The sequence below is a fragment of the Rattus norvegicus genome, chromosome 7 (assembly GCF_036323735.1).
Source record: "Rattus norvegicus strain BN/NHsdMcwi chromosome 7, GRCr8, whole genome shotgun sequence".
Lineage (NCBI taxonomy): Eukaryota > Metazoa > Chordata > Mammalia > Rodentia > Muridae > Rattus > Rattus norvegicus.
This window is the reverse complement of record NC_086025.1, coordinates 55175782-55202176: the sequence shown is the minus strand read 5'-3', so window position 1 is coordinate 55202176 and position 26395 is coordinate 55175782. Positions and strand designations below refer to the sequence as shown.

Below are 26395 nucleotides of genomic sequence, written 5' to 3'. Positions count from 1 at the left end.
ATTGGGCCCTCATGATAACCTCCAGTTAGAAAGTTTGTAAACACTGGAGTGTATGTTTTGAGGAGGCAGGCTGATTCCATGACAAGCTTCAGATTGGCAGTTAAGGAGAGTAGGCCTAAATCTCTGTTTCCAAGAACTGGGCAATTCCAGGCAAGTCCAGGCCTCAAAAGCTGCGCAGGGCCTGGCCTGAGGCAAGGATAATGGGTCAGCAGCAGTTTCCAGACCTCCCCACAAGTTTCCAAGCTCCTCACCCCAGCAATGGAATGTCCACAGAGATGGACTCAACAGATTAACACAGAGGTCACCTACCCCAGAATACCCTAATGTGCTTTAAATCAGGCCTGCAAGCTCACTTGGTTGCCTATCTTAGTAATGGGGAGACCCCAGTATGCTGGATTTCTGCAGAATAAAACTCTTTTTTTTTTTTTTTTTTTTTGGTTCTTTTTCTCGGAGCTGGGGACCGAACCCAGGGCCTTGCGCTTCCTAGGTAAGCGCTCTACCACTGAGCTAAATCCCCAGCCCCAGAATAAAACTCTTTGTGTTTACATACTATGAGTTCAGGGTGTCATGGACCCTTATCAGCTCAATAGCTTTTAAGTTCTTTTAACTTAAATTTTTTTTCTTTTTTTCTTTTTTTTTTTTTCGGAGCTGGGGACCGAACCCAGGGCCTTGCGCTTTCTAGGCAAGCGCTCTACCACTGAGCTAAATCCCCAACCCCTTAACTTAAATTTTAATTATTTCTGTACACATAGAGTGCAGTTGCCCATGGAAACCAGAGGAGTACGTTAGGTCCCCTGGAATGACAGGGTTTGTGTGGCGTGGGTGATTGAAAACCTAAAAAGGGAGCAGTATGCATTTTTTACCACGGAACCATCTCCTCAGTCCTATTTTTATTATTTTTTTATTCACTTTACATCCCGCTCTCTGTCCCCTTCCAGGTCAGCCTTTCCCACAATCCTTCCCCCCTCCCCGCCTCTAAGGGAGTGGGCTCCAGCCCAAATCCGTACCCCCACATTGCCCATTTTTAGTTTAAAGTCTGAAAATAACTCATTTGTATACAACTTCAGCTGCTGGCGGGATGGGTTTAAAAATACTACCCAGCTGTTACTCTTGCTTCCGCTTTGGTAGCAGCAACAGTTGGATTTGAATTTGCCTAGTTACCATTGCGGTTTGAGTGTAAACACAACAGAGCAGCGCGGTACCGCGACCCCTCCCCACTTCCTCCTCGCTCAAGCACGGCGCGCCCACTGAGCCCCGCCCAGGGCCCGCCCCCATCCCCTATTGGTTCAGGAGGCGGTGCCGGGCGCGCGCGCTCGGATGCCCGGATGGCCCTTGGCTTCCGGTGCTCTGCCCGCGGACCATAGAGGGCGCTCGTCACGGAACTCTGCTTTGTTAACGGGGCCTCCGAAGCCGGGGTAGCCTAGGAGCGGCCGCGTTCTACGTCAGGAGCCGCTGTCGCTTCGCTCGACCTCCCGAGCGAAATGGTCTCTCAAGTCCCGGCCACCGGGCCTCCGCGCTCCCCATGAAGGGTCGGAGGCCGCGCGGGGAGTAGCAGGTACCCGCCAGGAGCGACGCGACGTGCGGGGTTGGGCGGTGGCGAGTTCTGATCATTCCCGAGTCCTCTGGGGCCCACTCGCAGCCCGAGACGGCTCGCGGGGTCGCGGGGCGACGGTTTGTTGGCGCCGGGCCATGATGCCCTTATTCATCAGGGTGAGGTGGGGGGGTCTGGGTTAACACAGCGCACGCGCGGAAGAGGATGACGGGGGTAATGGAGGGAGGGGAGAGGAGAAGAGCCGGGGTCTCCCGGCAGGCCCCGCGCCCGGGGGCGGCTCCGGGGTCGCGCTGGGCTCACTGCAGGGGTCGGGGAGGTAACAGGTGCCTGGTGGTGGGACGTGGCTTCCGGGACGGGTGGGACTGGGCTGTGCCTAGTTGACTCAGCTTTTCCTGTGGGGCTGGTCAAGTTAGGACACGTTCAGCGTTGGCTGTTGGAGGAGCTAAGTCCTGACATGTCTCCAGCTGAGGCTATTTAAACCCTGCTCGTTTCCGCAGCGGTCTGCAGGCGAGCGGAGACGGACACACCGGGGACCTCTCCGACCACCGTGCTTCTGCTGCGCGCCTCCAGGTAAGGAATCGTTTCGCTAATGCGGTTTTGCACTTGGAAGCTACTGTTGAAAGACGTTTTCTGTTGTCTCTTTTCGTAAATGCATTTATTTGCTGTGTTTTTCGCAGATATTTTGCTATTTCAAGTTTTTATCGTGTATGTTGTTTTCTTTCTCTTTTTTTCCTACTTGCAGGCCAATGTGCAATACCAACATGTCTGTGTCTACCGAGGGTGCTGCAGGCACCTCACAGATTCCAGCGTCGGAACAAGAGACTCTGGTTGGTATTTCTGTCTTTAGTGTGTAAAAAAAAAGCTTGCTTTTACCAGGTAATTAAGGAAACAAAATTTAAACCTGAATTATAGCGCAGTCCTTTAAGTATTTACCTACAAACTTGTAACTCTCTCAGTTGTAATTGCATTAGAGAGTGGTCACTATGATCTGTATTCCCATAGCCCTTCACCTGACGCTGGCTTTAGAAAGGCATTCACATTGTGTGGATGCTGCCGTTCAAGACATCACTGTTTAACTTTCTAAATGGTAATCTGAAAGTTATAGAAGTATCCGTGCTTTTTTGTGAAGATTTTAGTTAGAGGAATGCATAAAATATATCAAGTTCCAGTCTTTGCTCTGGATCTCTCGTTTTCTACTTTATATTAACATATAAAGGTGTTGTACAGCTTGTCAGTAAATTACAAAGTTACTTTTAATAGCTGCATAGGATTTGATATTGTGATTGAACCTCAGCTTTTGGGGTGTGTGTATGCAAGTACTGTACTACTGAGCTGAGCTACATTCATAGTCTCATGACTACGGGTAGATGTAAAAGTCGATTCATGTTTTTGAATAAAATAAGGGTGCGATTATTCTGTAATGAAGATAGGGAAATAGAAATCCTAAGTCCTGATTGCAAACTGCTAACTGCTCAGCAAAGGTTAAGGCAGTCTTCACTGCTGCCAGCACCGAATATTACCTGCCTTCTTGTTTTCTTTTTGGTGTAATTTTGTACATATTTGTGAAGAATACATGTATGCAAGTTAAGTAGTTTTCCATTTCTTTAAATTTTAGCATTTCTTTGTTAGAAATCTTCAGACTCTTACTTCTTTATAAAATATGTCCTAAAACCGTAGGTCAGTTTTTAGCATTTCTACTTTATGGAGTAAGATATATTGTAATATTGTTTCAGGGTACATATCCCAGATTTAAGTAGCCTGTTTATTCTGGGTTTACCCAATTTCTGTCTCCCTTTTCCTTTTCTCCCCCCCATTCTTTTTTTTTTTTAAAGATTTATTTATTTATTATATATAAGCACACTGTAGCTGTCTTCAGAAACCAGAAGGAGTCATCAGATCACATTGTAGATGGTTGTGAGCCACCATGTGGTTGCTGGGATTTGAACTCAGGACCTCTGGAAGAGCAGTCAGTGCTCTTAACCGCTGAGCCATCTCTCCAGCCCTTTTTTTTTTTTTTTAAACTTCTTTATTTTATTTCTATGAGTACACTGTGGCTGTCTTCAGACACACTAGAAGAGGTCATCAGATTCCGTAACAGATGGTTGTGAGCCACCCTGTGGTTACTGAGAACTGACTTCTGGAAGAGCAGTCAGTGCTCTTAACTGCTGAGCCATCTCTCCAGCCCCCTCCTCCCCATCTTTTGCATGTTTTTAGTAGCTTGCATAATTCTCTTTTAAGTATAGTTAGCCTAAAAATTTTTTTTTAACAAGTACTGTAACTTGATGTCTTCCCCATTGAGGATATCTTTAAAGAGTCAAATTTATTTATTTTGATAATTTTTGAATTTTCTTATAATGCTTTGTAGGAATTCTTCCATTTCAAGATTATGCACATGTTTAAAGTATTTTCATGTAGCATTTTAAAAAACTTTTCCATTTAGATCTTTACTCAGAACTGTCTTTGTTAAGTATGAGATTACAGTGTTGTCTTTTTATAGTAGTTTTAAAAATCAACTCTTTATCTTCTAAACTTTGATAAGAAACTAGCTTTCCATTGTAGAGTTTTGATTTGACTTAATTTAATATGTAAAGATTTAGAACTTGCTTGGGCAGTACGTACGCTAAAGTTGATACACTAAGGAGACTAGCGTGACTTCTACATAAGTTACATGAGAAAATTAAGGATTAAAAAGTAATTTTCAGGGGTTGGGGATTTGCTCAGTGGTAAGGCGCTTGCCTAGGAAGCGCAAGGCCCTGGGTTCGGTCCCCAGCTCCGAAGAGAAGAACCAAAAAAAAAAAAAAAAAAGAAAAGTCTTTAGAATACCAAAACAATACACAAAAATGATGGTTCCGGTGGTGGTGTCAAATTAAAACAGTTGAGTTTTGCAGATAGAAAGAGCATAGTCAGGTTACATGCTTTCCATCCTAGTTTTCCAAACATTTTCAACCTAGTCAACCCAGTGTACTTACCGTCCTTCAAGCTCTTAATGGTATTTTAAAAATAAACTAAATGTCATCTAAAGTTGATGTTTAGTCCTGTTTGTCCTCACAGCCTATTCTAGCCACGTGTACATAAAGGGCTAGACCATGTGAACTACAGCCATTGCAACAACAGAGTCATAAAAATGACTGTCCTGATAGAGACAGGCGGCTGAGTAGCTAGGAGCATGACTACTTAGAGGACCTGGCTTCCATTCTCAGTACCCACACAGTGGCTCTTCTAAGCCATCTGTAACTCCAGTTCCAGGGGGTCCAACACTCTTTTGTGGCCTCCCTGGAGACCAGGGACACAAATGGTACCTAGAAGTACACACAGGCAAAACATCCGTATGCATGAAACAAACAAAACTCTGTCCTTACTGGGCAACCATAGTTACAGAACACAAGCGAGTAGAAGCAACACTCATTAAAGCTGTGATGCACAGGAGCACCTTCAGAGTATTTATTGCCGATGGTAAGAAGCTTTGATTTCAGACTTAGGTGGCTGTAGCAAGTTCAGTGCCACTTTATCATGGTGTTTATTGGTATTGGCTGTACTGGCTGCCAGGCTGGGCTCACTAGTGGCTTCGTGGGTAACAGCTTGCTAGTTAGGTGACAGTTGTCCAAGTTTTATTTCTTTAAGGATTCATTTCTTATTTTATGTATATGAATGAATGTTTTGTCTGCATTGTATATGTATACCATGTAGGTGTCTGGTGCTTACAGAAGCCAGAAGAGGGTGTCAGATCCCTTGGAACCACAGTTACAGGTGGTTTTGATCTATCATATGGGTTCTGAGAACTAAATTCAGGGTCTCTATAAGAACAGCAAGTGCTTTTTTTTTTTTTTTTTCTTGGTTCTTTTTTTTTTTTCGGAGCTGGGGACCAAACCCAGGGCCTTGTGCTTCCTAGGCAAGCGGTCTACCACTGAGCTAAATCCCCAACCCCACAGCAAGTGCTCTTAACCTCTAAGCTTCAGCTCCATCAACTATTATCTCACTACTGGGAAAGCTAGATTAGAGTCAGACAAATTGTGGCTGGCTACCTTTTTTTTATAAATAAAGTTTATTGTTATATATTAACTCCTATAGTTTATGTAGTACTTTGCTTTTAAGTTGGCTAGATATGGAAAAAAATGCCTTTTGGCTCCTCTGATCTTACTGGCACGCTCTTCAAAGATCATGTATCATGATTTTTATGTCTGTCTATATGTCTATATCTAGCTTTTTTGAGTGTGAGTGATAAATAAATGATTATAAATGGTGTTGAAGGCATAAACCACATGCACAGAAAATAGTTGTAGTTGAGGGGCCATGATTGTACTCTGAATTACTCATTACCTTGTGACTTGGATTCATTCTCTAGCAGTCAGGAACATGGTATATGGTAGTCGGTGATAGGTTGTTCTAAGAGACATTCTTGTCTCCTGTGTTCTTCTGTAAGTTCCCTTTCAGTAGGTTTATACAATATGGTAAGCAAATTGGATCTCAACTAGATTGTGTGGTAGTAAGCAGATGATACAGTTAGAGGAAGAAAACAGTGCTCTGTGTGTGTATGTGTGGTGTGTGTGTGTGTGTGTGTAGTTCCTGCAGAGGCCACAGTGGTTGTTGGATCGCCTAGAAAGAACTGGAATTTCAGGCACTTCTGGTGGCCATTGGAATTTGGACTTGGGTCCTCTGCAAAAGCAGCAAGTGCTTTTACTCTCTCAGCCATTTCTCCAGCCTCTTTTTTTTTTTTTTTTTTTTTTTTTCTTTTTTTCGGAGCTGGGGACCGAACCCAGGGCCTTGCGCTTGCTAAGCAAGCGCTCTACCACTGAGCTAAATCCCCAACCCCTCTCCAGCCTCTTGATACTGTTTTTTTTTTTTTTTTCCTCCGGAGCTGGGGATCGAACCCAGGGCCTTGCGCTTGCTAGGCAAGCGCTCTACCACTGAGCCAAATCCCCAACCCCTCTTGATACTGTTTTGATCACAACAAATTGTATTTGATTATTTGACATGACATCAAGGATTTGATGATTTCATGATAACGTCATAATAGCTTTTCCAAAAACATTTTCTGTCCTAACTCTTAGTGATGAGCATTTGTACTTAGTATAAAACCAACCTTTTGAAGTACAGCTTGGTAACAAATTGTTGAACACAGCATTTGCTGCCTGTATGGGGCTAGTGCTGGAGAGGACTCATGGGTGTAACATCAGCTCTTTTCTTTTTCTTCTACAGGTTAGACCAAAACCATTGCTTTTGAAGTTGTTAAAGTCTGTTGGAGCACAAAAAGATATTTACACTATGAAAGAGGTGAGCAGGACTGAGGGGTGGAGAATGGATGTCTTAGTGGTTACATATAGGCATCTATGGTGGTTTTCTTAAGTTTATGAGTGAGATTGGGGGGTCATAGAGATTTTGTAATAAGCAAGGACATTACGTTTTGTGATCATTTGAACTATATTTTGAAGGTAAAAATCCTAATTTACATGAATTTCTCCCTCCCTTTTTCCCTCCCTCTGTCCTTTCCTTTCTTCCTTTTTTTTTTTTTAAGACAAGGTCTTACCCTGGCTGTCCTGAAACTCACTTTGTAGAACAGCTGGCTTCAAACTCAAGAGAGCTCTACCTGCTTCTGCCTCTGCCTCTGCCTCTGCCTCTGCCTCTGCCTCTGCCTCTGCCTCTGCCTCTGCCTCTGCCTCTGCCTCTGCCTCTGCCTCTGCCTCTGCCTCTGCCCCTGCCCCTGCCCCTGCCCCTGCCCCTGCCCCTGCCCCTGCCCCTGCCCCTGCCCCTGCCCCTGCCCCTGCCCCTGCCCCTGCCCCTGCCCCTGCCCCTGCCCCTGCCCCTGCCCCTGCCCCTGCCCCTGCCCCTGCCCCTGCCCCTGCCCCTGCCCCTGCCCCTGCCCCTGCCCCTGCCCCTGCCCCTGCCCCTGCCCCTGCCCCGAGTACTGGGATTAAAGGCATGTGCCACCAGACACATTAGCATTTTGTTTCAATTCTTAACTAGAAACCCAGTAGAATTCTTGGTATTTTTGTGTTGTGAACTTATTTGGCAGACTGGTAAAAGTCTCAGGAACAAAAGAATTATATTGATGAGTTTGTTTCTGGCATACTAGAGTAGAAAAGCATTTCGATGTTTAATGGTGACAAAATCAAAAGGCACTACAAATGTTAGTTTGTTTCCTATATTCATAATCGAGGAGAAACCAGCCAGTTGAGATTTAGTGAAATGAAGATAATTTTTCCCCCATCCAAGTTACTGGATTCCCTCAGTTTTATCCAAGGACTTCTTGGGCATCCCTGGACCCCAGTTTGGAACTTGTACAACTGTGCTGGAATGCTCAGGTGGGCTGATTGATGGACAAAACCTTGTATTCATCATTGCCTTAACATTGGTTAGTAAAGAATCGCTTTCAGAGACTAGGCAATTGTAGACAGAATTGGAGATGCAAGTGTTTATCTTTCACTTAAGTTAAGGCTTGTTTACTTAAAACACTCAAGTTCTTGTGATAGGCTAGTGACTTCTCCTCAGTTATACTTCTTGAAGCATCTCAAAGGATACTTTCTAAGAGAAACCCAGGTACCCTTCCTGTCCCACTGACTGTCAACAGTTGTGACCCATAGGCATGGAAGAATTTCCTTTAAGATTGATTGGCTCCTGCTTAGCTAAAGTCTCTTTATGTGTTAAGTGATGTTTTCAGGGATATTAACTTTGGATTGACCTTTATAAATGTTACACAGACATTAAACGAGTATGGATTTAGCAGTAGATGTGAGAAAATAGATGAAGGCCATTAAAAAGATTTAGTGCTTATGCTAAGCCGTATGCGGCAACTCAGCTCTAGGTTATTGCTTTTAGGACACTGCCTGCCAAGTCTCTTACTTAAAACATGAAACTGGGGTTGGGGATTTAGCTCAGTGGTAGAGTGGTTGCCTAGCAAGCGCAAGGCCCTGGGTTCGGTCCCCAGCTCCAAAAAAAAAAAAAAGAAAAGGAGTAAAAAAAACATGAAACTGTCTTTGTATGTTCATCATCTCTTATACTTTAAATTATCTCTAGATTACCTATAATACATAGTATACATAGTTGCTGTACTGTATCACTTAAGGGATATCAACAAGGAAAAACATTACTACATTCAGGATGGATGTCAGGAATAGTTTTAGATCCATAGTCAAAAGAGTCTGTGGAGGTGGGACTTACAGATTGTTTATGTCTGATACCAGTTTTCAGTTACAAGAGCTTTATTCTGGGACTCTTGAGGAAGTAGTGAACCAGTGTGGTAGATAGTACACTGGGGTAGGTGTCCGGGCCTGAGTTAGTTTCTCATCTTTTTTGTTTTTGTTTTTTTTTTTTTCCGTGTGCTGGGTGTCAGACCAAGGGAACACATTTTACTACTGAACAACACTCGTGACCTTATTTTCATACAGTATTGACAATTCTGTGGGGTGTCAGGATGATGAGACTACTGACAAAACTGCACCTGCACTGTAAATGCTATATAGATTATGTTGTTGATGGGCTAGTTTTGGAATAACAAAGTCTGTTGTTTAAACTGATGTAATAGAGCAAATAGAATATAATTTAACTGAATAGTGATGGTTTGGGCCATGGACTATTTGGTGTAGACTACATTAGTAACTGAGAACTGGGAGATGTCTCTAATGATGTCCTGTCCTCCTCTGAGGTCAGAGCTGTTGAAGTATATGTTTGTGACATGTCACTATTCTAATTCATTGCTGTATTTTATTTGATTTTTTTAACTCAATTTTTTTTGTATTACCTCTTTTTTTTCCTTTCCTAGTATATTGAATGTTAGTAAATCTAGGTTTCTGGGCAGAATTAAAATTTATAAGAAAAAAAACAGAAAATACATTTAAGTAATGTGGAGAAACAGTTATTTCTTTTTTTTTTTTTTTTTTGTTCTTTTTTTCGGAGCGGGGGACCGAACCCAGGGCCTTGCGCTTCCTAGGCAAGCGCTCTACCACTGAGCTAAATCCCCAACCCCGAAACAGTTATTTCTATTTTCATCAACTTGGAAGTATTTAAAAGAAGCTTCTACAATACCAAATGTTTGGTCTTGTACATGGATGGTTGTGGATTTGGTTGTTAGTGTAATCTTGTTCAGATAAGTGGCATTGCTAAATGTATATGAAACTGATATGTAATTTGTTTAATACTTAGAAACCATATTTCTGTTCCAGATTATATTTTATATTGGACAGTATATTATGACTAAAAGATTATATGATGAGAAGCAGCAGCACATTGTGTATTGCTCAAATGATCTCCTAGGAGATGTGTTCGGAGTCCCAAGTTTCTCTGTGAAGGAGCACAGGTGAGCCTTCTGTGAGGTTGGTTATAAAAATGCCTGCTGTACATGGGCCTGGAGAGATGGCTCAGTGGTTAAGAGCAATGGCTGCTCTTCCAGAGGTCCTGAGTTCAATTCCCAGTAGCTATATGATGGCTCACAGCTGTTGGTAATGTCAGTTCCCAAGGATCTGGTACCCTCACACAGATAGACATGCAGGTAAACATCAGTGCATATATAAATAAAAATACATCTTAAAAAGAAGCACCAGGGGTTGGGGATTTAGCTCAGTGGTAGAGCGCTTGGGCCCTGGGTTCGGTCCCCAGCTCCGAAAAAAAAAAAAAAAAAAAGAAAAAAGAAGCACCAGCTGGGCAATCATTGGATCTCACCTCTGTCAGAGAGGTCTGTCACCTCTGTCTGTGTACAGAATGCTAAAATTTAGATTCATTTTTGGGGCCCTGCTTCTGTTAACAGTAGTGGCCTTGGTATTTTGAGGGGAGGGGTAATTGTAGTATATCGTGTGGAATCCCAAACTCCAGAGTCTTAACTTTTTTGTTGTAGGGTTTTTTGTGTGTGTGGTTTTGTTTTGTTTTTAACCTGTTCAGCGGTGTGCCCTGTCCACTGGGCTCAGTTTTGGGTCTTTTTTTTTTTTTTCGTTTTTATTTAATGTATATGAATACACTGTCACTGTCTTCAGTCACACCAGAAGAAGACATCAGATCCCATTATAGATGGTTGTGAGCCACCATGTGGTTGTTGGGAATTGAACTCAGGACCTCTGGAAGAGCAGTCAGTGCTCTTAACCATTGAGCCATCTTTCCAGCCTGTGTGGTTTGTTTTTGTGTGCATGCATGTGCACATGCCACTGTGAATGTGGAGATCAGAAGCCCACATTCAGGAGTCAGTCCTCTCCTTCCACGATTTGGGTACTAGGGATTGAACTCAGGTCACCAAGCTTGATCTATTTTGAGACAAGCCCTGTCACTAGTTTGTGTAGGTGTATAAATAACTCTAATTTCCCTCAGCTGTGGGTTCTCTACTTACAATTTCTTTTTTCCTTACAAGGAAAATATATGCAATGATCTACAGAAACTTAGTGGTTGTAAGTCAACAAGGTAAGTTAATTTTGAATATTATAAGCGTACTATAAATTTAAAAAGAGTTCTTTGTGGGGTTGGGGATTTAGCTCAGTGGTAGAGTGCTTGCCTAGCAAGTGCAAGGCCCTGGGTTTAGTCTCCAGCTCTGAAAAAAATTAAAAAAAAAAAAAAAAAAAAAGAGTTCTTTGTGACACAAGGTCTTATGTATTGTAGTCTAATTTCAAACTCTGTAGCAAAGGACCCTTGAGCTTTAAAAAAACTTTTGAGTAGTTTTGTGTATGTATATGTGTGTCTTTGTAGCACGGGACACAGATACCATGCTGTACATGTGGAAGTCAGAAAACAACTTTGTGGAATTGGTTCTACCTTTTACGTGGGTTCTGGTATCCAGCTCAGATCTTTAGGCTTGCATGGCAAGCACTCTTACCTTCTGAGCTGTCTCGCCAGTCCCTTAGTAATGTTTTAAAGGCTTGGGTGTGTATTTAGTGGTAGAGTGCTCTCCTAGCATGTATGCAGCTCTGTTAATCCTTGGCACTGTAAACTACAAAGGCAAATCTTACAGACACATGGCCACTATGTGCTGCTTTCATTTCAGGTTTGTTTTTGGCTCTCTCTAGTATGTTTTGAATTAGCTCTTTGAATTCCACCTGTTTGTGTTTTTTTTTTTTTTTTTTTTTTGTAATTATTTTTGTGTGTATTAGTGTTTTGCCTGCATGTATGTCTGTGTATTATCTGTGTGCAGTGCCTTTGGAGGACAGAAGAGGCCATCAGGTCTCCTTACAGACAGTTATGAATGCTGTGTGGGGGCTGGGAATTGATGCTAGAACCTCTGGCAGAGCAGCCAGGGCTCTTAATCATGGAGCTGTATTTCCAGCCTCTTTTTTTTTTTTTTTTTTTCCGGAGCTGGGAACCGAACCCAGAGCCTTGTGCTTGCTAGGCAAGCGTTCTACCACTGAGCTAAATCCCCAGCCCCTCCAACCTCTTTTTTTTTTTTTTTTTTTTTTTTTGGTTCTTTTTTTCGGAGCTGGGGACCGAACCCAGGGCCTTGCGCTTCCTAGGCAAGCGCTCTACCACTGAGCTAAATCCCCAACCCCTTTTTTTTGTTTTTTTTTTTGGTTCTTTTTTTTTTTTTTTTTTTTTTTTTTTTTGGAGCTGGGGACCGAACCCAGGGCCTTGCGCTTCCTAGGTAAGCGCTCTACCACTGAGCTAAATCCCCAGCCCTCCAACCTCTTTTTTATGTTGTTTTGAGACCTGTCAATTATCCAGTGTCATTTGGAACCCAGTCTTCCTGCTCCCCTCCTAAGTAGCTGGCATTTGCTCATTTATTCAGCACTGCTGGAAGTTGAACTCAAGACTCACCCTTGCTTTTAGAAAGTACTGTACTAGTTAGCTACCCCAGCCAGCCTTTGATTCATCTCATTCTCTCTTCAAAAGTTAAAGTGGCTTCTTTCATTTTATTTGTATGGGTGCTTTTCCTGTCTGCATGTATGCATGCATGTATGTATGTATATGCACCATCTGTGCAGTGCCCAGCAAGGTCAGAAGAAGGGCATGGAGTCTCCTAAGACTGGAGTTAGACTATTGCAAGTGAGTTGCCTGTTACCTCTGGAAGAATCCAGTGCTCTTAAGTCATCTCTCCAGCTCCTCTTTGGAAAAAAACAGTTTAATTATAGGGCCTAGTGTGGTAATGCATACCTTCAGTCTCAGCAGTTGGGAGGCAGAGGCAGAGGAACTTGTCCATCCAAGTTTATGTAATGAGACTCTGTCTCCAAAAAGAAAAAAGAAAGTTTTAATTATGTGTGCGCCCCTTTATGTGGGTATGTGTGCCTGAGTGTAAATGTGGACAGAGGCCAGACGTGTTAGGTTCTCTAGAGCTGGAATTATGGTGGTTTTGAGCTATGGCAGTTGGACACTGGACTTAGATCTGCTGTAAGAGCAATATGTGCTCTTAATCACTGAGTCATCTCCTCAGCCCCATGATTATTCTTTTTTTTCCCCCCCCCTTTGGAGCTGAGGACCGAACCCAGGGCCTTGAGCTTGCTAGGCAAGCGCTCTACCACTGAGCTAAATCCCCAGCCCCTCCCATGATTATTCTTTAAAAAAATTACATTGATTCATGTTTATGAGCATTTTTGTGCCTTGATGTGCATTGGAAAGTCAAAGGACAGCTTGGGAGAGTCAGGTCTCCTTCCATTGTGGGGGTCAGTCCTGGAGCTCAAGTTCTGGATTGAACTTAGGTCTTTTACTTAAAGGCCAAGGCCAAGTGGTTCTTACTGAAAGTTACTTTGTACATAGTTATATTAGGACTATACACTTGAGTAGGAAATGTATGTGAACTAAAACTGTTCTATGAAAATAATACAAAATTGAATGTCCTGCTATCTATTGAAACCTTGGGTTGTCAGGATTTCTTCTGAAGAACAGACAGTGTCAAACGTTGCTCGGTAGAAGTGGTATCAAACCTCAGAATGCATTGAATTACCTAGGCAGGACCTTGAAAGAACGGGGTTTCATCTCTTCTCTTCTCTTGCCCCTCTTTCTATTCTTTCTCTTGTTCTTGATGGACACTTACCATTTTTAGGTAAGCACCATTTTAGCTCTCTACTTGGCAGTTGTTCTTTAGTGAATGGAGCACAGGTCCTCATGTGTGGTTCACAAGCACTCTGACGCTGAGCTCCATACCTAGACTGATGTAATTCATATTTTGGGGATGCAGCCTTTTTGAGAATCTAGTAAAGGTACTTGATTTTCATTCTATAAGTGTACACATGTGGATAGTATTTTAATTGTCTTTCTTCCTTTCTTCCTTTCTTTCTTTCTTTCTTTCTTTCTTTCTTTCTTTCTTTCTTTCTTTCTTTCTTTCTTTCTTTCTTTCAAGAGTTTCTCTTTAGATTCATCCACCTGCCTCTGCTTTCCAGGCTTTCACACCACCATACCTGCTAGTAGTTGTATTTGAATACTAGTAGGTGTGGGCTCTGAAACACCATAAACCTTACAGTTTATCCTTATAAATACTGTGTTCAGAAGCTTGCTTGGTTTCTAGACTGAACCGAGCACTCTCTTGTGATCCCACTATATTTCATTCCACATTCAGGATTCAATGTGTTATGTACACATTGTGTTGTAAAAGGCACCAGGATCTTCCCTTAACAAAGAACAAAGTAATGATTAGTTTGGCAACTGAGACTATGATTTTTGGCTTCTGCCTCATGATGCTGAGATTACTGGGACCGCTCCTTATGTTGTTAGATGGCACAATATACAGTTACAGGATCCGATAGTATTTTGAATATTCTCAAGTATCTAATAGTCATTCACTTAGTAAATTTTGACAGAATTAAAGGATAACCTGTAGATTACTGACATTTTCTCTTTCGGTTTTGTGTTTCAGTTTAGTTAAAGTAATTTTGAAAATCCTAGATGAGTCTTGTCAGCCTTGTCAGACCTATTACTTTATTACGTGTTTTTTAACTATTACACATCCTAAGACAGAGTTCCCAGATATATAGCCTATCTATGTATTCACTTTAAAATTTGTATAATGCCATAACACAAGACAGTTAACCGTGGGGTTGGGGATTGGCTCAGTGGTAGAGCAAAAAAAAGACAGTTAACTGTGGTAGCTCATTGTTTGGAGGCGCTCAGTCAGTGCCTAACCATGACTTCACTGTTGATGGAAGTGTGTTAGGGTGGTAGTGTAGGGTATTTGATTATGACTTTTGAGTAATTTTATCCATTCCAATTCTGGAACTTGGATGTTTTGAGAGCTTGGTCCGTAAAACTACACCTGTCTATCTGTATAACTCATTTAAATTCATTATTTTTCCAAGCTAAATCTTTGACCTTGTTACAGTTCTCTCCTGGTAAGTGGTAACCACCTTTTTCATCTAGTTAGACTCTTTTTTTTTTTTCGGAGCTGGGGACCGAACCCAGGGCCTTGTGCTTGCTAGGCAAGCGCTCTACCTCTGAGCTAAATCCCCAACCCTTCTAGTTAGACTCTTAGGATCCTCTTTAACACTTTTTTCTTACAAACACCTGATCTTAATTTTTCTTAAGTTGATTGTCTTAGTTAGGGTTTGCATTGCTGTGAAGAGGCACCATGACCAAGGGGGGCCCACCCGCCCCCCCTGAGCTGAGGACCGAACCCAGGGCTAGCGCTCTACCACTGAGCTAAATCCCCAACCCCATAGGCAACTCTTATGATTGGGACTGGCTTACACTTCAGAGGATAAGTCCATTATCCTCAAGGCAGGAATCATGGAGATGGAGGAGCTGAGAGTTCTATAGCTTGTTCCAAAGGTGGGAACTGGCTTAGGAAAGCAAGCAAGAGGCTGGTTTCTCCACACTTGAGCAGAGGAGCCTCAGAGCCCAGCCCCACGGTGAGGCACTTCCTCCAACAAGGCCACACCTCCTAATAGTACCACTCCCTGCGACAAGCTTATTCAAACCACCACTTGGTTTAATACAGTTTTGTATTTCAAATACTGTTTGCTTGCTTCTGTACTCTACTGTTTGTTTTCCCATATGGACATGGGGTCCAGGACCTCCCACATGCTGAGGACTCTTCCACTGAATCACTACAGCCCTTTTTTCCCTTTGACAGTCTCACTGAGTTGCCCAGGCTGGCCTGGGATTTGTAATCCTTCTGTCTAAGCCTGCTGGAGATGATTGGTGTAAATCACCATGCCCAGTGGGTTTGTTGTTGTTGGTTTCTGTGGTTTTGATGTTGTTATTGGTTTTGTTTTTTAAATTCTATTTTGTCAGAGTGGTTTGTTGTTTATTTAGGAGTTTTATGATTGCTCCCTGGGGAGAATAGTTCTTGAGCTAGAAAATTATCTCTTGCACTAAAGCACTTTAATGATGAGAGGTTGCAAGATGGCCTCCCGCAAGATTAAATAATTGCTTAAATAACTGTTGAGAAGAACGACATTTTATGCTGTTAGGCTGAACACCCATGGCTCTGTGCACAGCGACTCTGCATTTTACTGTTTCAGTACAAATGAATTAATTTTAAGTTTGTGCCACAGGAATTGTTTGTGTCTGCATGCTTTCTTCAGTATGTAGACATACTCCTTCAGTCTGGAGTGCCTTTTTTTTTTTTTTTCCTTCTTTTTTTCCGGAACTGGGGACCGAACCCAGGGCCTTGCGCTTGCTAGGCAAGCGCTCTACCACTGAGCTAAATCCCCAACCCCTGGAGTGCCTTTCATGTACCAGCTTCAACATAGGCCATTCCAGAATCTGTCCTGGTAGTTCTTCAGAATTCCTTTCCCCTGTGTATACTAAACAATACTTTTGTTTCCTCTGCTAGTATATCTTAAAATTTGCTTATTTTACTTCATAATTCCTGTTTAATTTATATCTCTATCATGCAGATGACATTTAACACAAATGGTTAATATTTGTTAAAAGGTTAAATTTTGTACAGGGCATGTGTTAGACTGGTATATGTTGAATTCTTGCTTTCTTTGTTTTGATTCAGTTTTTACTTTTTCTTACAATCCTCAGACTCTGGAACATCGCCGAGTGAGAGCAGATGTCAGCCTGAAGGTGGGAGTGACCTGAAGGTAATACTCCGTAAAGTTCTTATCTCTGTGTGTGTGTGTGTCCTCCAGCCAGAAGACGGTGTCAGATCACCTGGAGCTGCAGTTACCCCAGACATGACGGAAACCAAACTCATCTAGGCAAAAGCAGCACACGTTCTTAATCTCTGAGCCACCTCTCCAACTTCATGACAAACAGTTCTTGAAAATTGGGAGGGTTATATAAAACAGAATTTGGAACAGCCACTGTTTTATGTGTGCAATACTTTGCAATATTTTACTTTTTATTATGTATTTAGGACCCCGTGCAAGCATCACAAGAAGAGAAACCTTCATCTTCTGATGTAGTTTCTAGACCATCTACCTCATCTAGAAGGAGAGCAATTAGTGAAACAGGTACATAAGGAATATTTATGTGACATACTAAACAGTTGCTTGGTGTTTCCCTTTAGGGTCAAATGACCCTTTCACAGGGGTCTCCTAAGACCACTTAAAACCAGATATTTAATTCATTATGATTCATGTTAGCAAAATTATGGTTATGAAGTAGGAATTGTATTAAAGGATCCATAGCATTAGGAAGGTTGAGAGCCCCTGCACTAGACTCCCAATAGAAGATGAAGCTTAGCTTAGCTTAGCTTAGCTTTCCTTTCATTTCCTTTCCTTTCCTTTTCTTTCCTTTCCTTTCCTTTCCTTTCCTTTCCTTTCCTTTCCTTTCCTTTCCTTTCCTTTCCTTTCCTTTCCTTTCCTTTCCTTGTCTTTTTTTTGAGACAGGGCTTCTATATAGACCAGACCAGCCTCACGTAGTTTTATTTTTAGAGCTTAATGTTGACAGGAAAACTGTACACTGCTGGATCAGTAAAAGCTCTAGATGGATTACACCTCCCTAACTTGTGCAGGTAAAGGTCACAAAGAAGGTTGCAAGCTCATAAGTAGAGCTTGTACTTAGTTGAACACATCCAATGAAACTCTGTTGACTGATATTCATGGTTGACTTTTCTGTTTAATGTAATTGAAATTAAATTTTGTTGCAAATAGGTGCTGTTTGTAAATCAGTCACAATACAGGGATTTTTAACTACCCATTTGTCTTTCCTATCTAGAAGAGAACACAGATGAACTACCTGGGGAACGACAGAGGAAGCGCCACAGAGCCCTGTCCTTTGATGAGAGCCTGGGTCTGTGTGTGCTCAGGGAGATATGCTGTGAAAGAAGCAGCAGCAGCGAGGCCACAGACACCCCCTCACATCAGGTACTGCTCGGCTTTAAGACATTTTATTTTGTAATATGTAAGTCTTGCCTGCCAGAATGCATACCACATGCATGCAGTGCCATTGGATGCCAGAAGAGGTTGTGGAATCCCCCGGAACTGGAGTCAGGGATGGTTGTGAGCTACTATGTGGGTAATGGGAGTAGAACCTGGGTCCTCTCCAAGAGCAGCAAACCATCTAAAGTCCTGCATTCTGGTTTTAAATAAAACAAGTCTTTAAAAAAATTTAACTATTCTCTACAGTCTTTTTTTTTTTTCTTTTTCTTTTTTCTTTTTTTCGGAGCTGGGGACCAAACCCAGGGCCTTGCGTTTGCTAGGCAAGAGCTCTACCACTGAGCTAAATCCCCAACCCCTATTCTCTACAGTCTTAAGAAGCCTATAAATAAAATGCCTGTTTTTGATGTGAGATTGTTGCTGAACACAGCAGTGGTAAATTTTAATCTCACATCCAGTCCTGGTTAGGAGATAAGTTAGTAGAGGAGAGGAGCTCTGCTCCTGGTAAAGTTAACACAGAGTCCATCCCTGCTGACGTCATCCCTTATACTAGAGAGCCTTTGTGGAACACGGTGCTAGTAGTCAGTCAGGTGGGTTGTAGCATAAAGTCAGCTGAACATTTAGAAGACTTTTTGAATAACAGAAGGTAACTGGAAATTTAGCTCAATTATATACCATAGAAATCTAAAGCAAATTTGTTTTGATTGATTGATTTCTTGCCAAGAATCCAGTCCAGGTCACATGTACTAGGCAAGCACTGTACCATTATAACCTAACCCTTGAGTGCTTAAAGGGCTCACAGGGTAAATGCTGGCTGGCCTGGAACTTTCTATGGAAGCTCACCTTGAACCTCAGAGACCCGCCGCTCTCTGCTTCCCCAGTTTTGGAGTAAAAGGAATGTGCTTGCTAAAGACTCCCTTCAAACACTGGGAGGGTTACCTGAGCTGGAGTCCTGTATCAGTAAGGACAGTGCTGATGGTCATTCTCTGTTAGTAGACCTACATTGTACACAGCTAAAGACTAGTAAATAGGCCTCTGATTTCTAGATCTATGTATGACATATTAACTGTGTGTGTATACATACAACATATCTATGTATGACAGATAGTAAATTAGGGCCATGCTTATTTATTTATTGAAAACTGGGCTGTAATAAAAAGGGTTGTGTTTTTGTGGGGACTGAATAGATGGCTCAGTGGTTAAGAGCACTTGGAGCCACACCTATTCCAACAAGACCACACCTCCTGACTTTGCCACTTCTACAGGCTAAGCATTAAGCATATTTAAATCACCACAACATCTAGACACATATGAATAAGAAAAAATATGAAAAAGAAAAAATTTTAAAGGGTGATGTTGTTTGATTTTTTTTTTTTTTTTAATGTGGCACTGGACAATGCACTATGTCCTCAACCTACTGCCTTCCAACATGCTAGGCAGACTTCTTTTCAAAGGACTTTAGCATTCAAACAAACAAATAAAAACAAAACCAACTACCAAAACAACTGCAGCCTTGGTGTTTCAGTTTCTTTTTGGTTGCTGTGACCAAGGCAGCTTACCTAAGGAGGAGCTCTGCTTGGCTGACACTCCAGAGTGCTGAGAGTCCATCAGGTTGGGGAGGCGTGGCAGAGGGAGGAGCGGTGTCAAAGTGGGAAACTGAAAACTTGGATCCTTAACTTCAAGCGTGAAGCAGAAAGACCAAGTGGAAATTAGCAAGGTGTTTTAAATCTCCAAGCTCTCTCTCAGTGATGTACTTGTAGTAAGGCTACTCCTCCTAGGCCTTTCCAGACATTGCCACCCACTGATACCAAGCATTCACCACCACACTAGCTATATGACAGTGTCTCGTGGTCACTGTTCAGATATTGTTAAATTTAGCTAACATTTTCAAAACAGTTTCTTTGCGTATACCAGGCTGGATTTTAACTCAAGAGATCCACCTGCCTCTGTTTCCTGAGTGCTGGGATTAAAGGCATGTGCCACCATCTCCTGATTTCAAAACAATTTCTATATTATATTTAAAAAAAACATTTTTTTGTGTATGTGTTACAGGTGTTTATGTCTGCCACAATTGGTTTTTGGGGATAGTGAGAGTCAAAGGACAGTTTGAGAAAATCCCTAGTTCTTAATGAGTTCTTAATGCTTCTCCAGTTTTATCATTACTTGGAAGTCTTGACTTAGAAATTTATTAAATAATACACTTTATTTTTGTTGATTGCATATAGACCATTTTATACCTCAAGCTGACTATATTTTCCAGAAGAGAAATGATTATGTCTGACGTTAAGCAGCATTTTGGTAGCAAATTGAGAATGCCTGTGTTCTAAATTCTAGAGTAATATATTTTTCTTAATTGTAAATAAGTTCATTTGCAGATCAACTTAGTGTATGATTTGAAGTTGAATCTCTTTTGTGTTTTTTGAGACAGGGTCTCTATTTAGTCCTGGCTCTTGGTTATCCTGGAGCTCACTGTGTAGACCAGGCTGATCTTGAACTCTCAGAGATCTTCCTGTCTCTGTCTCCTGAATGCTAGGATTAAAGACATACACCATCATGCCTGGTCTTGAAATTGAATCTTTTAATCTCAGCACTCAGGCAGCAGGGACAGCAGAACTCTCTGAGGTAATAGCCAATATGGTGTACATAGCAAGTTCCAGGCCAACCAAGGCTACTTCAGAAACCCAGATGCCATCTTTGTGTTTGTGTCTAACTGCATTCTACCACACTAATAGTGTGAGGAGGGAGGCCTTTACCTTGTATCTTAGTAGGAATGCGGGTGTATATAATCACACATGTAGGAAAGACCATTAAATGTAGAAGAACTTTTATTTATGGTATTGTGAGAAGCTTAGCCAAAGGAAGATGAGCAGGACTCAGATTATCTTAGTGAGGAAAAGTTAGTGTGCAGATTGGTTTAGAAAACAAGATCTGGGGGTTGGGGATTTAGCTCAGTGGTAGAGCGCTTCTAGCAAGCACAAGGCCCTGGGTTCAGTACCCAGCTCCAAAAAAAAGAAAAAAAAAAAAAAAACCAAAAAAACAAGATCTGGCTGGAGCATGGTGTCGAGTAGGGTGAAGGATGTGTTTAGCAGACATTTAAAAATTTTAATGCAGTCATACTCGGGACCTCGGGGCTAAGGGGCTTTTGATTTTTTTTCCTTCATGAAGTAGAATTTGGAGCAGGGAAAATTCAATATTAATGTAATAACCTTAACCTAGTACTTATCTATGTAGTATGAGGCTGAGAAGGAAGTAGTGGCCCAGGATGAATCAGGAAGCTCTGAATGAGGCCCAGAGGCAATGTATTTACATTTACTTTATTCTTTCTCCATAGGATCTTGATGATGGCGTAAGTGACCATTCTGCTGATTGCCTGGATCAGGATTCAGTTTCTGATCAATTCAGTGTAGAATTTGAAGTTGAGTCTCTTGACTCAGAAGATTACAGCCTGAGTGATGAAGGGCATGAGCTCTCAGATGAGGATGATGAGGTGGGCTTCCATGTTTATTAGCCTTTTTTTTTTTTTTTTTTTTTTTTTTGGAGCTGGGGACCAAACCTAGGGCCTTGCGATTCTTAGGCAAGCGCTCTACCACTGAGCTAAATATCCCCAACCCCTTATTAGCCTTTTAATAAGATGAAGAAGTGGTCTATGTAGATTCTCTTGAATTCTTGCTTTTCCATTTGTTCAAGATAGAATATTGCTTTGTGGTCTTGAGGTGAAATTTTATAATTTCTTTGCTTGCTGGCTTGCTTGCTTGATTTATTTATAAAGATGTATTTATTTGTTATGTGTACAGCATTCTGTCTGCATGTATGCCTGCAGGCCAGAAGAGGGCACCAGATCTCATAGATGGTTATTAGCCACCATGTGTTTGCTGGGAATTGAACTCAGAACCTTTGGAAGAACAGTCGGTGCTCTTAACCTCTGAGCCATCTCTCCAGCCCTTTGCTTGATTTATTATAGTCTCATATTATTAAGTAAAAACCTTAGGAGAGTTTGAACAGTGTTTTTAAACTTTTTGAGTTGACTGGGTGTTTTTGCTGCTTTTTTTTTTTTTTTTTTGAGACTTGGTTTCTCTATGTAGCCTTAGCTATCCTGGAACTTGCTTTGTAGACCAGGCTGGCCTCACATCTGCCTGTGTCTGCCTCCCAAGTCCTGGGACTAAAGACGGGCACTGCCACTGCTCTGCTAAAGATGAACATTCTTAGAATGGCTTGCCCACAGAACTCTCCATTTGTCTTCCCATTTATGTATTTATGTATGTATGTGTTTATTTGTTTTTGAGACAGAGTATCGCAATGTATCCCTGGCTGATCCCGAACTGGCTATCTAGACCAGGCTGGCCTCGAACTCACAGGAATACTTTTGCCTCTTCCTTCTGAGTGCTGGGACCAAAGGTGTGAGCCTTCTGCCCCTCCCTTCTCAGTACTGACTTGTTTTTCACAAATGAAAACGTGCAGCAAACAGTGTCACATGGAACCTGGATATCTTTCTTGGAGTTACTTTATCTTTACTATTTCCAGTTGTTTTCTGGCTAATGACTCCTACATTTATAAAATGTTCTCTTGAGTTTTCTGTTTGGTTCTAAATATTTAACAATTCTTGCCATGTGAGAAAAGATTTTACTTTGCTGCCTGACTTGAACTGCATTTAACTTTCTTTCAGAACTTCTCATGGCTCAAGCTATTTGTTTAAGACTTACTAAGAATTCAGGCCTTCTGGTTGAAGGGTTAAATTGATGAATTAATGAATTTGTCTTATTAGGTCTATCGGGTCACAGTCTATCAGGCAGGAGAAAGCGATGCAGACTCTTTTGAGGGAGATCCTGAAATTTCCTTAGCTGTAAGTATATAGATTCTTCAAAGAAATAAAAACACAATGTTGAGATCAGAATTAGGAAAATATGGTTAATTTACTTTTTCAAGTGAGGTAGTTTCATACTGTTAAAACTTTAAAACTCTTATGACTTAAAGCATTTCTTTCTTTGTTGTAGTGAGATCTGTTGCTTCATTTGTTGTGGTGGAACAACAACTTGAACAACCTGGAAACTGGATATATTTATTCAGGGTACACTAGGAAATGTCCTCAGTTTATGCAAGGATATAGAGTATGTTCAATAATGAGGCAGGGATCGGGAAGAGTTTGCCTTTCTAGGTGTGTAAAGAGAAGTCGGGATAAGGAAGAGACACTGGGCGGTTGGAGAGAGCACAGGACGACACTGACAAGGACGGGCATATAGTGGATTGTGGTGAGAAGAGTAGATTTCAGTTCCAGTAGCTGACAGGGATTGTGCGCAACTTGTCTTCCAGGTGGAAACAGGATCTTTAGCTGCACTGGGGCCTTTAGAGCATGTCTTAACGAGTCCTAGCAACTGCTATGTTGGAAGTGGTTCTCTAGGAAGAGCAGGTTTCATCTAGATTTATCATATAATGTCTTTGCACTGTCCAGGATTGAGCTTTGAAGGAAGCGGGTATAGACCTTAGATACAGAGGAGAAGGTGCTGTACTTGAGCTAAGTGGATGAGCTCATCTATCTGTATCCTTAAACAAATAAAACTTGAACAGATATACAGTACAGTACATTTTGAGGGTCTATAATTTTTTTTAGGTTTTTTCTTTCTTTCTTTCTTTTTTTTTAAAAAACCCTCTTTTTACTGTGCTAGGGATTGATATTAGGCCTGCAGTCAAACCAACATCTTTTTTTTTAAAGGATTATTTGATGTATATGAGAACACTAACTGTGGCTGTCTTCAGACACACCAGAAGAGGGCATCGGTTCCCATTACAGGTGGTTGCGGGCCACCATGTGGTGCTGGGAAGAGCAGCCAGTGCCTGGAACCTCTGAGCCATCTCTTCAGCCCGAAACTAACACCCCTTATTCCATATAGTGCACCGTTTTGTGTGTATGTGTAGGGAAGGTACCTGAAGTCCGCTCTGTTGGCTAATTTGTGGTCTGTAGTATTAGCTATAGTCCTCATGTTCTTTGCCTGCTTATGTGAAATATGAGTGCTGAGCATTAACCATGGTCTACCTCAGCCCTATTGACGTTAATTAGTCTTGCTATGAATACTAGTTAAGAGTTGCTGTCTTTTTTATTGAAGGACTATTGGAAATGCACCTCGTGCAATGAAATGAATCCTCCCCTTCCATCACACTGCAACAGATGTTGGACCCTTCGTGAGAACTGGCTTCCAGACGATAAGGGGAAAGATAAAGTGGAAATTTCTGAAAAAGCCAAACTGGAAAGCTCAGATCAGGCAGAAGAAGGCTTAGATGTGCCTGATGGCAAAAAAGTGACAGAGGATGATGCTAAGGAGTCATCTGCTGAGGATAGCGAGGAAAAAGTGGCCCAGATGCTCCTGTCACAGGAGAGTGACGACTATTCCCAGCCGTCGACTTCCAGTAGCATTGTTTACAGCAGCCAAGAAAGTGGCAAAGAGTTGAAGGAGGACACACAAGACAAAGAGGAAAGTATGGAATCCAGCTTCTCTCTGAACGCCATCGAGCCATGTGTGATTTGCCAGGGGCGGCCTAAAAATGGTTGCATTGTTCACGGCAAAACCGGACACCTGATGTCATGTTTCACGTGTGCAAAGAAGCTAAAGAAGAGGAATAAGCCCTGCCCCGTGTGCAGACAGCCGATCCAAATGATTGTGCTCACGTACTTCAACTAGACGGCGGGCAGACGCAGACCTTTACACTTCTAATGTATGACCCCCAAATTAGACAACATGGGTATTATTTTCATACATTAAAGCCGGAGCATTGTCTTAGTCTACATAAAGTTCATTTGTAATTTATCCTCGAGAGTAAGAATAGTAACTGTTTTCTTCCTTTTAGGAAAATTTCAGTTGATTATTTTATATTTGTGTTTTAACGTAATTTGCATTAGCTCTTTTCATTTTCCTTACGTTTTAAGTAATCTCCACTTGGAAGGACTTTTGAAAGTATACTTTATACAGTGAGAAGTCCTCTCCATCTCTGTCTCTTGGAGATAATGATAGGCTATCGAATTGTGCTTGATTTCCTTTTTTTTCCTTGTTAATATTTAATTTATTTAGTATCTTTCATGTAAAGAGTTAAAGACTATGTGAAGGATTGAGTGTATATTTAAGTTATTGAAATTCTGAACCTCCTTAGTTCTCTTAAGTGGGGGTTGTGGGCTGCAGAGAAGAGTCAGCCGGTAAAGGCGCCCACTGTGTATGCCTAATGACACACATTTGATCCTTGCAACGCCCAGAAAGAGAGAACCAGTTCCACAAAGTAGTTCTCGGATCTCCAAATGGATTCATATACACACTTTTTTTTTTTTTTAAGGTCTGAGTTGCATCTGGTGATACATAAGTGAAAACACACACCTTGTTTTCCAGCTTTTTGTCATATGGGGTGTGGCACGAGTGTTGCAGTCTGTCCCAGGTTGAAAAAGTCTGTGGCCCTTCGAAGCACCTTCATGGCCCGCTCCATGGTTCCTGATGGCTGTTGAAGTTTCAGGCCTGTACTTAGTCTAGGTTAGAAACCAGTCCATTCAGAAAGACTAAATCAGAGCATGGATGAAGTGGATCCTCCAACCGTGTAGATGAGTCTCTTGATTCATAATAAGAATCTTCCATTTTAATTGAAGGGTCATGCCTAAGTGTAGAAAACAAGTTCCCTAACTGTATGGAGTAACCAAAGGATAGTTCTGTATTGAAGTTGACTTAAAGTATCAAAGATCACTCCCCACATGATTTAGCAGTTAAGTCGGAGGCAGCGCCTCAGCCTGGGCATCCTAACTCTGGACTTTGATTCCCCATTTACAATGTAATACTGAGGTTATATCCTAGTATTACTAGTTCTTAAATGTTTATTTAGGTGTGGTAGACATACATTATTTATTTGCAAATAAATGGTTTATTGAATTGTTTCAAGAGATTTGTCTTGCACATTTTTCTGTCAGTGGTCTTTTTATAGTTCATTTTTATTTTATGTTCATTGGTGTTACTGCTATAAGTCTGTCTGTGAGGGTGACAGAAACCTGGAACTATAGTTGCAGACAAGTGTGAGCCGCCGCGTGGGTGCTGAGGATGTATCCCTTGCTCTCTCTGCCTTTTTAAAGTTTAACGTGTGGGAATACTCTGTCTACACTGCCTTGAACTACGTGCATGCAGTGCCTGAAGAGGCCAGAGGACGTGTGCTGTGACACCCTGTCCTCTGCAGGAGCACCACACAGCTGTCCCCAGGCCACTTGGGTTTTGAGATGTGCTCTCTACTGTCCTAGTGGTCACAGATTGGGCCAGACTAGCTGGCCAGCGGGTCCCATGGATTTGCCTGCCTGTCTGCAGTTCCAAGACTCCATCTTATGCAGCAGCTTACCATCCTCATGCTCTCGTCTACACCCTTTGTCGACAGCCAGTTGCCAGCCTCCCGTGCTTTTCAAAGCCCCCTTAAAAGCTTTAGCAGGAGTTAATACAACAATACTTGTATTGGGTACTTTCATACATGAGCATGGTGTACTCAGATCATACCCATCCACCCTTTCCCAATCCCAGATACCTCATAACTTCCCTGGTGTGGCTCCTTTTGTTGTTAATAGCCCAATCAGTATCCCCCTGCCTTCAGAATACTATCTAACAGTATGAAATCATCAGAATAGTCTCTCCCCTTATGAATTCCCAAACTAAGCTTTTTAGATCTATTATTTCTA

General features: G+C 41.8%; 1 protein-coding gene across 4 annotated transcripts; it reads left to right on the top strand.

Annotated features, from left to right (window-relative positions):
* Nucleotides 1-419: 419 nt before the first annotated feature.
* Nucleotides 420-25619, top strand: Mdm2 (MDM2 proto-oncogene). 4 transcript variants are annotated; one of them, XM_006241382.2, is made up of 12 exons: nt 420-1555; nt 2050-2122; nt 2295-2379; nt 6749-6823; nt 9709-9842; nt 10881-10930; nt 16418-16476; nt 16752-16848; nt 17555-17703; nt 21047-21202; nt 22478-22555; nt 23814-25619. In XM_006241382.2, exons 3-12 carry the CDS (start codon nt 2299-2301, stop codon nt 24384-24386), a joined length of 1452 nt encoding a protein of 483 aa, XP_006241444.1. In that variant the 5' UTR covers nt 420-1555; nt 2050-2122; nt 2295-2298; the 3' UTR covers nt 24387-25619. The 4 variants fall into 4 exon arrangements, with proteins under 4 accessions (XP_006241444.1, XP_038935055.1, NP_001101569.1 ...); XM_006241383.4 differs by having other exon boundaries at nt 1553-1710; XM_039079127.2 differs by lacking the exon at nt 2295-2379.
* Nucleotides 25620-26395: the final 776 nt, after the last annotated feature.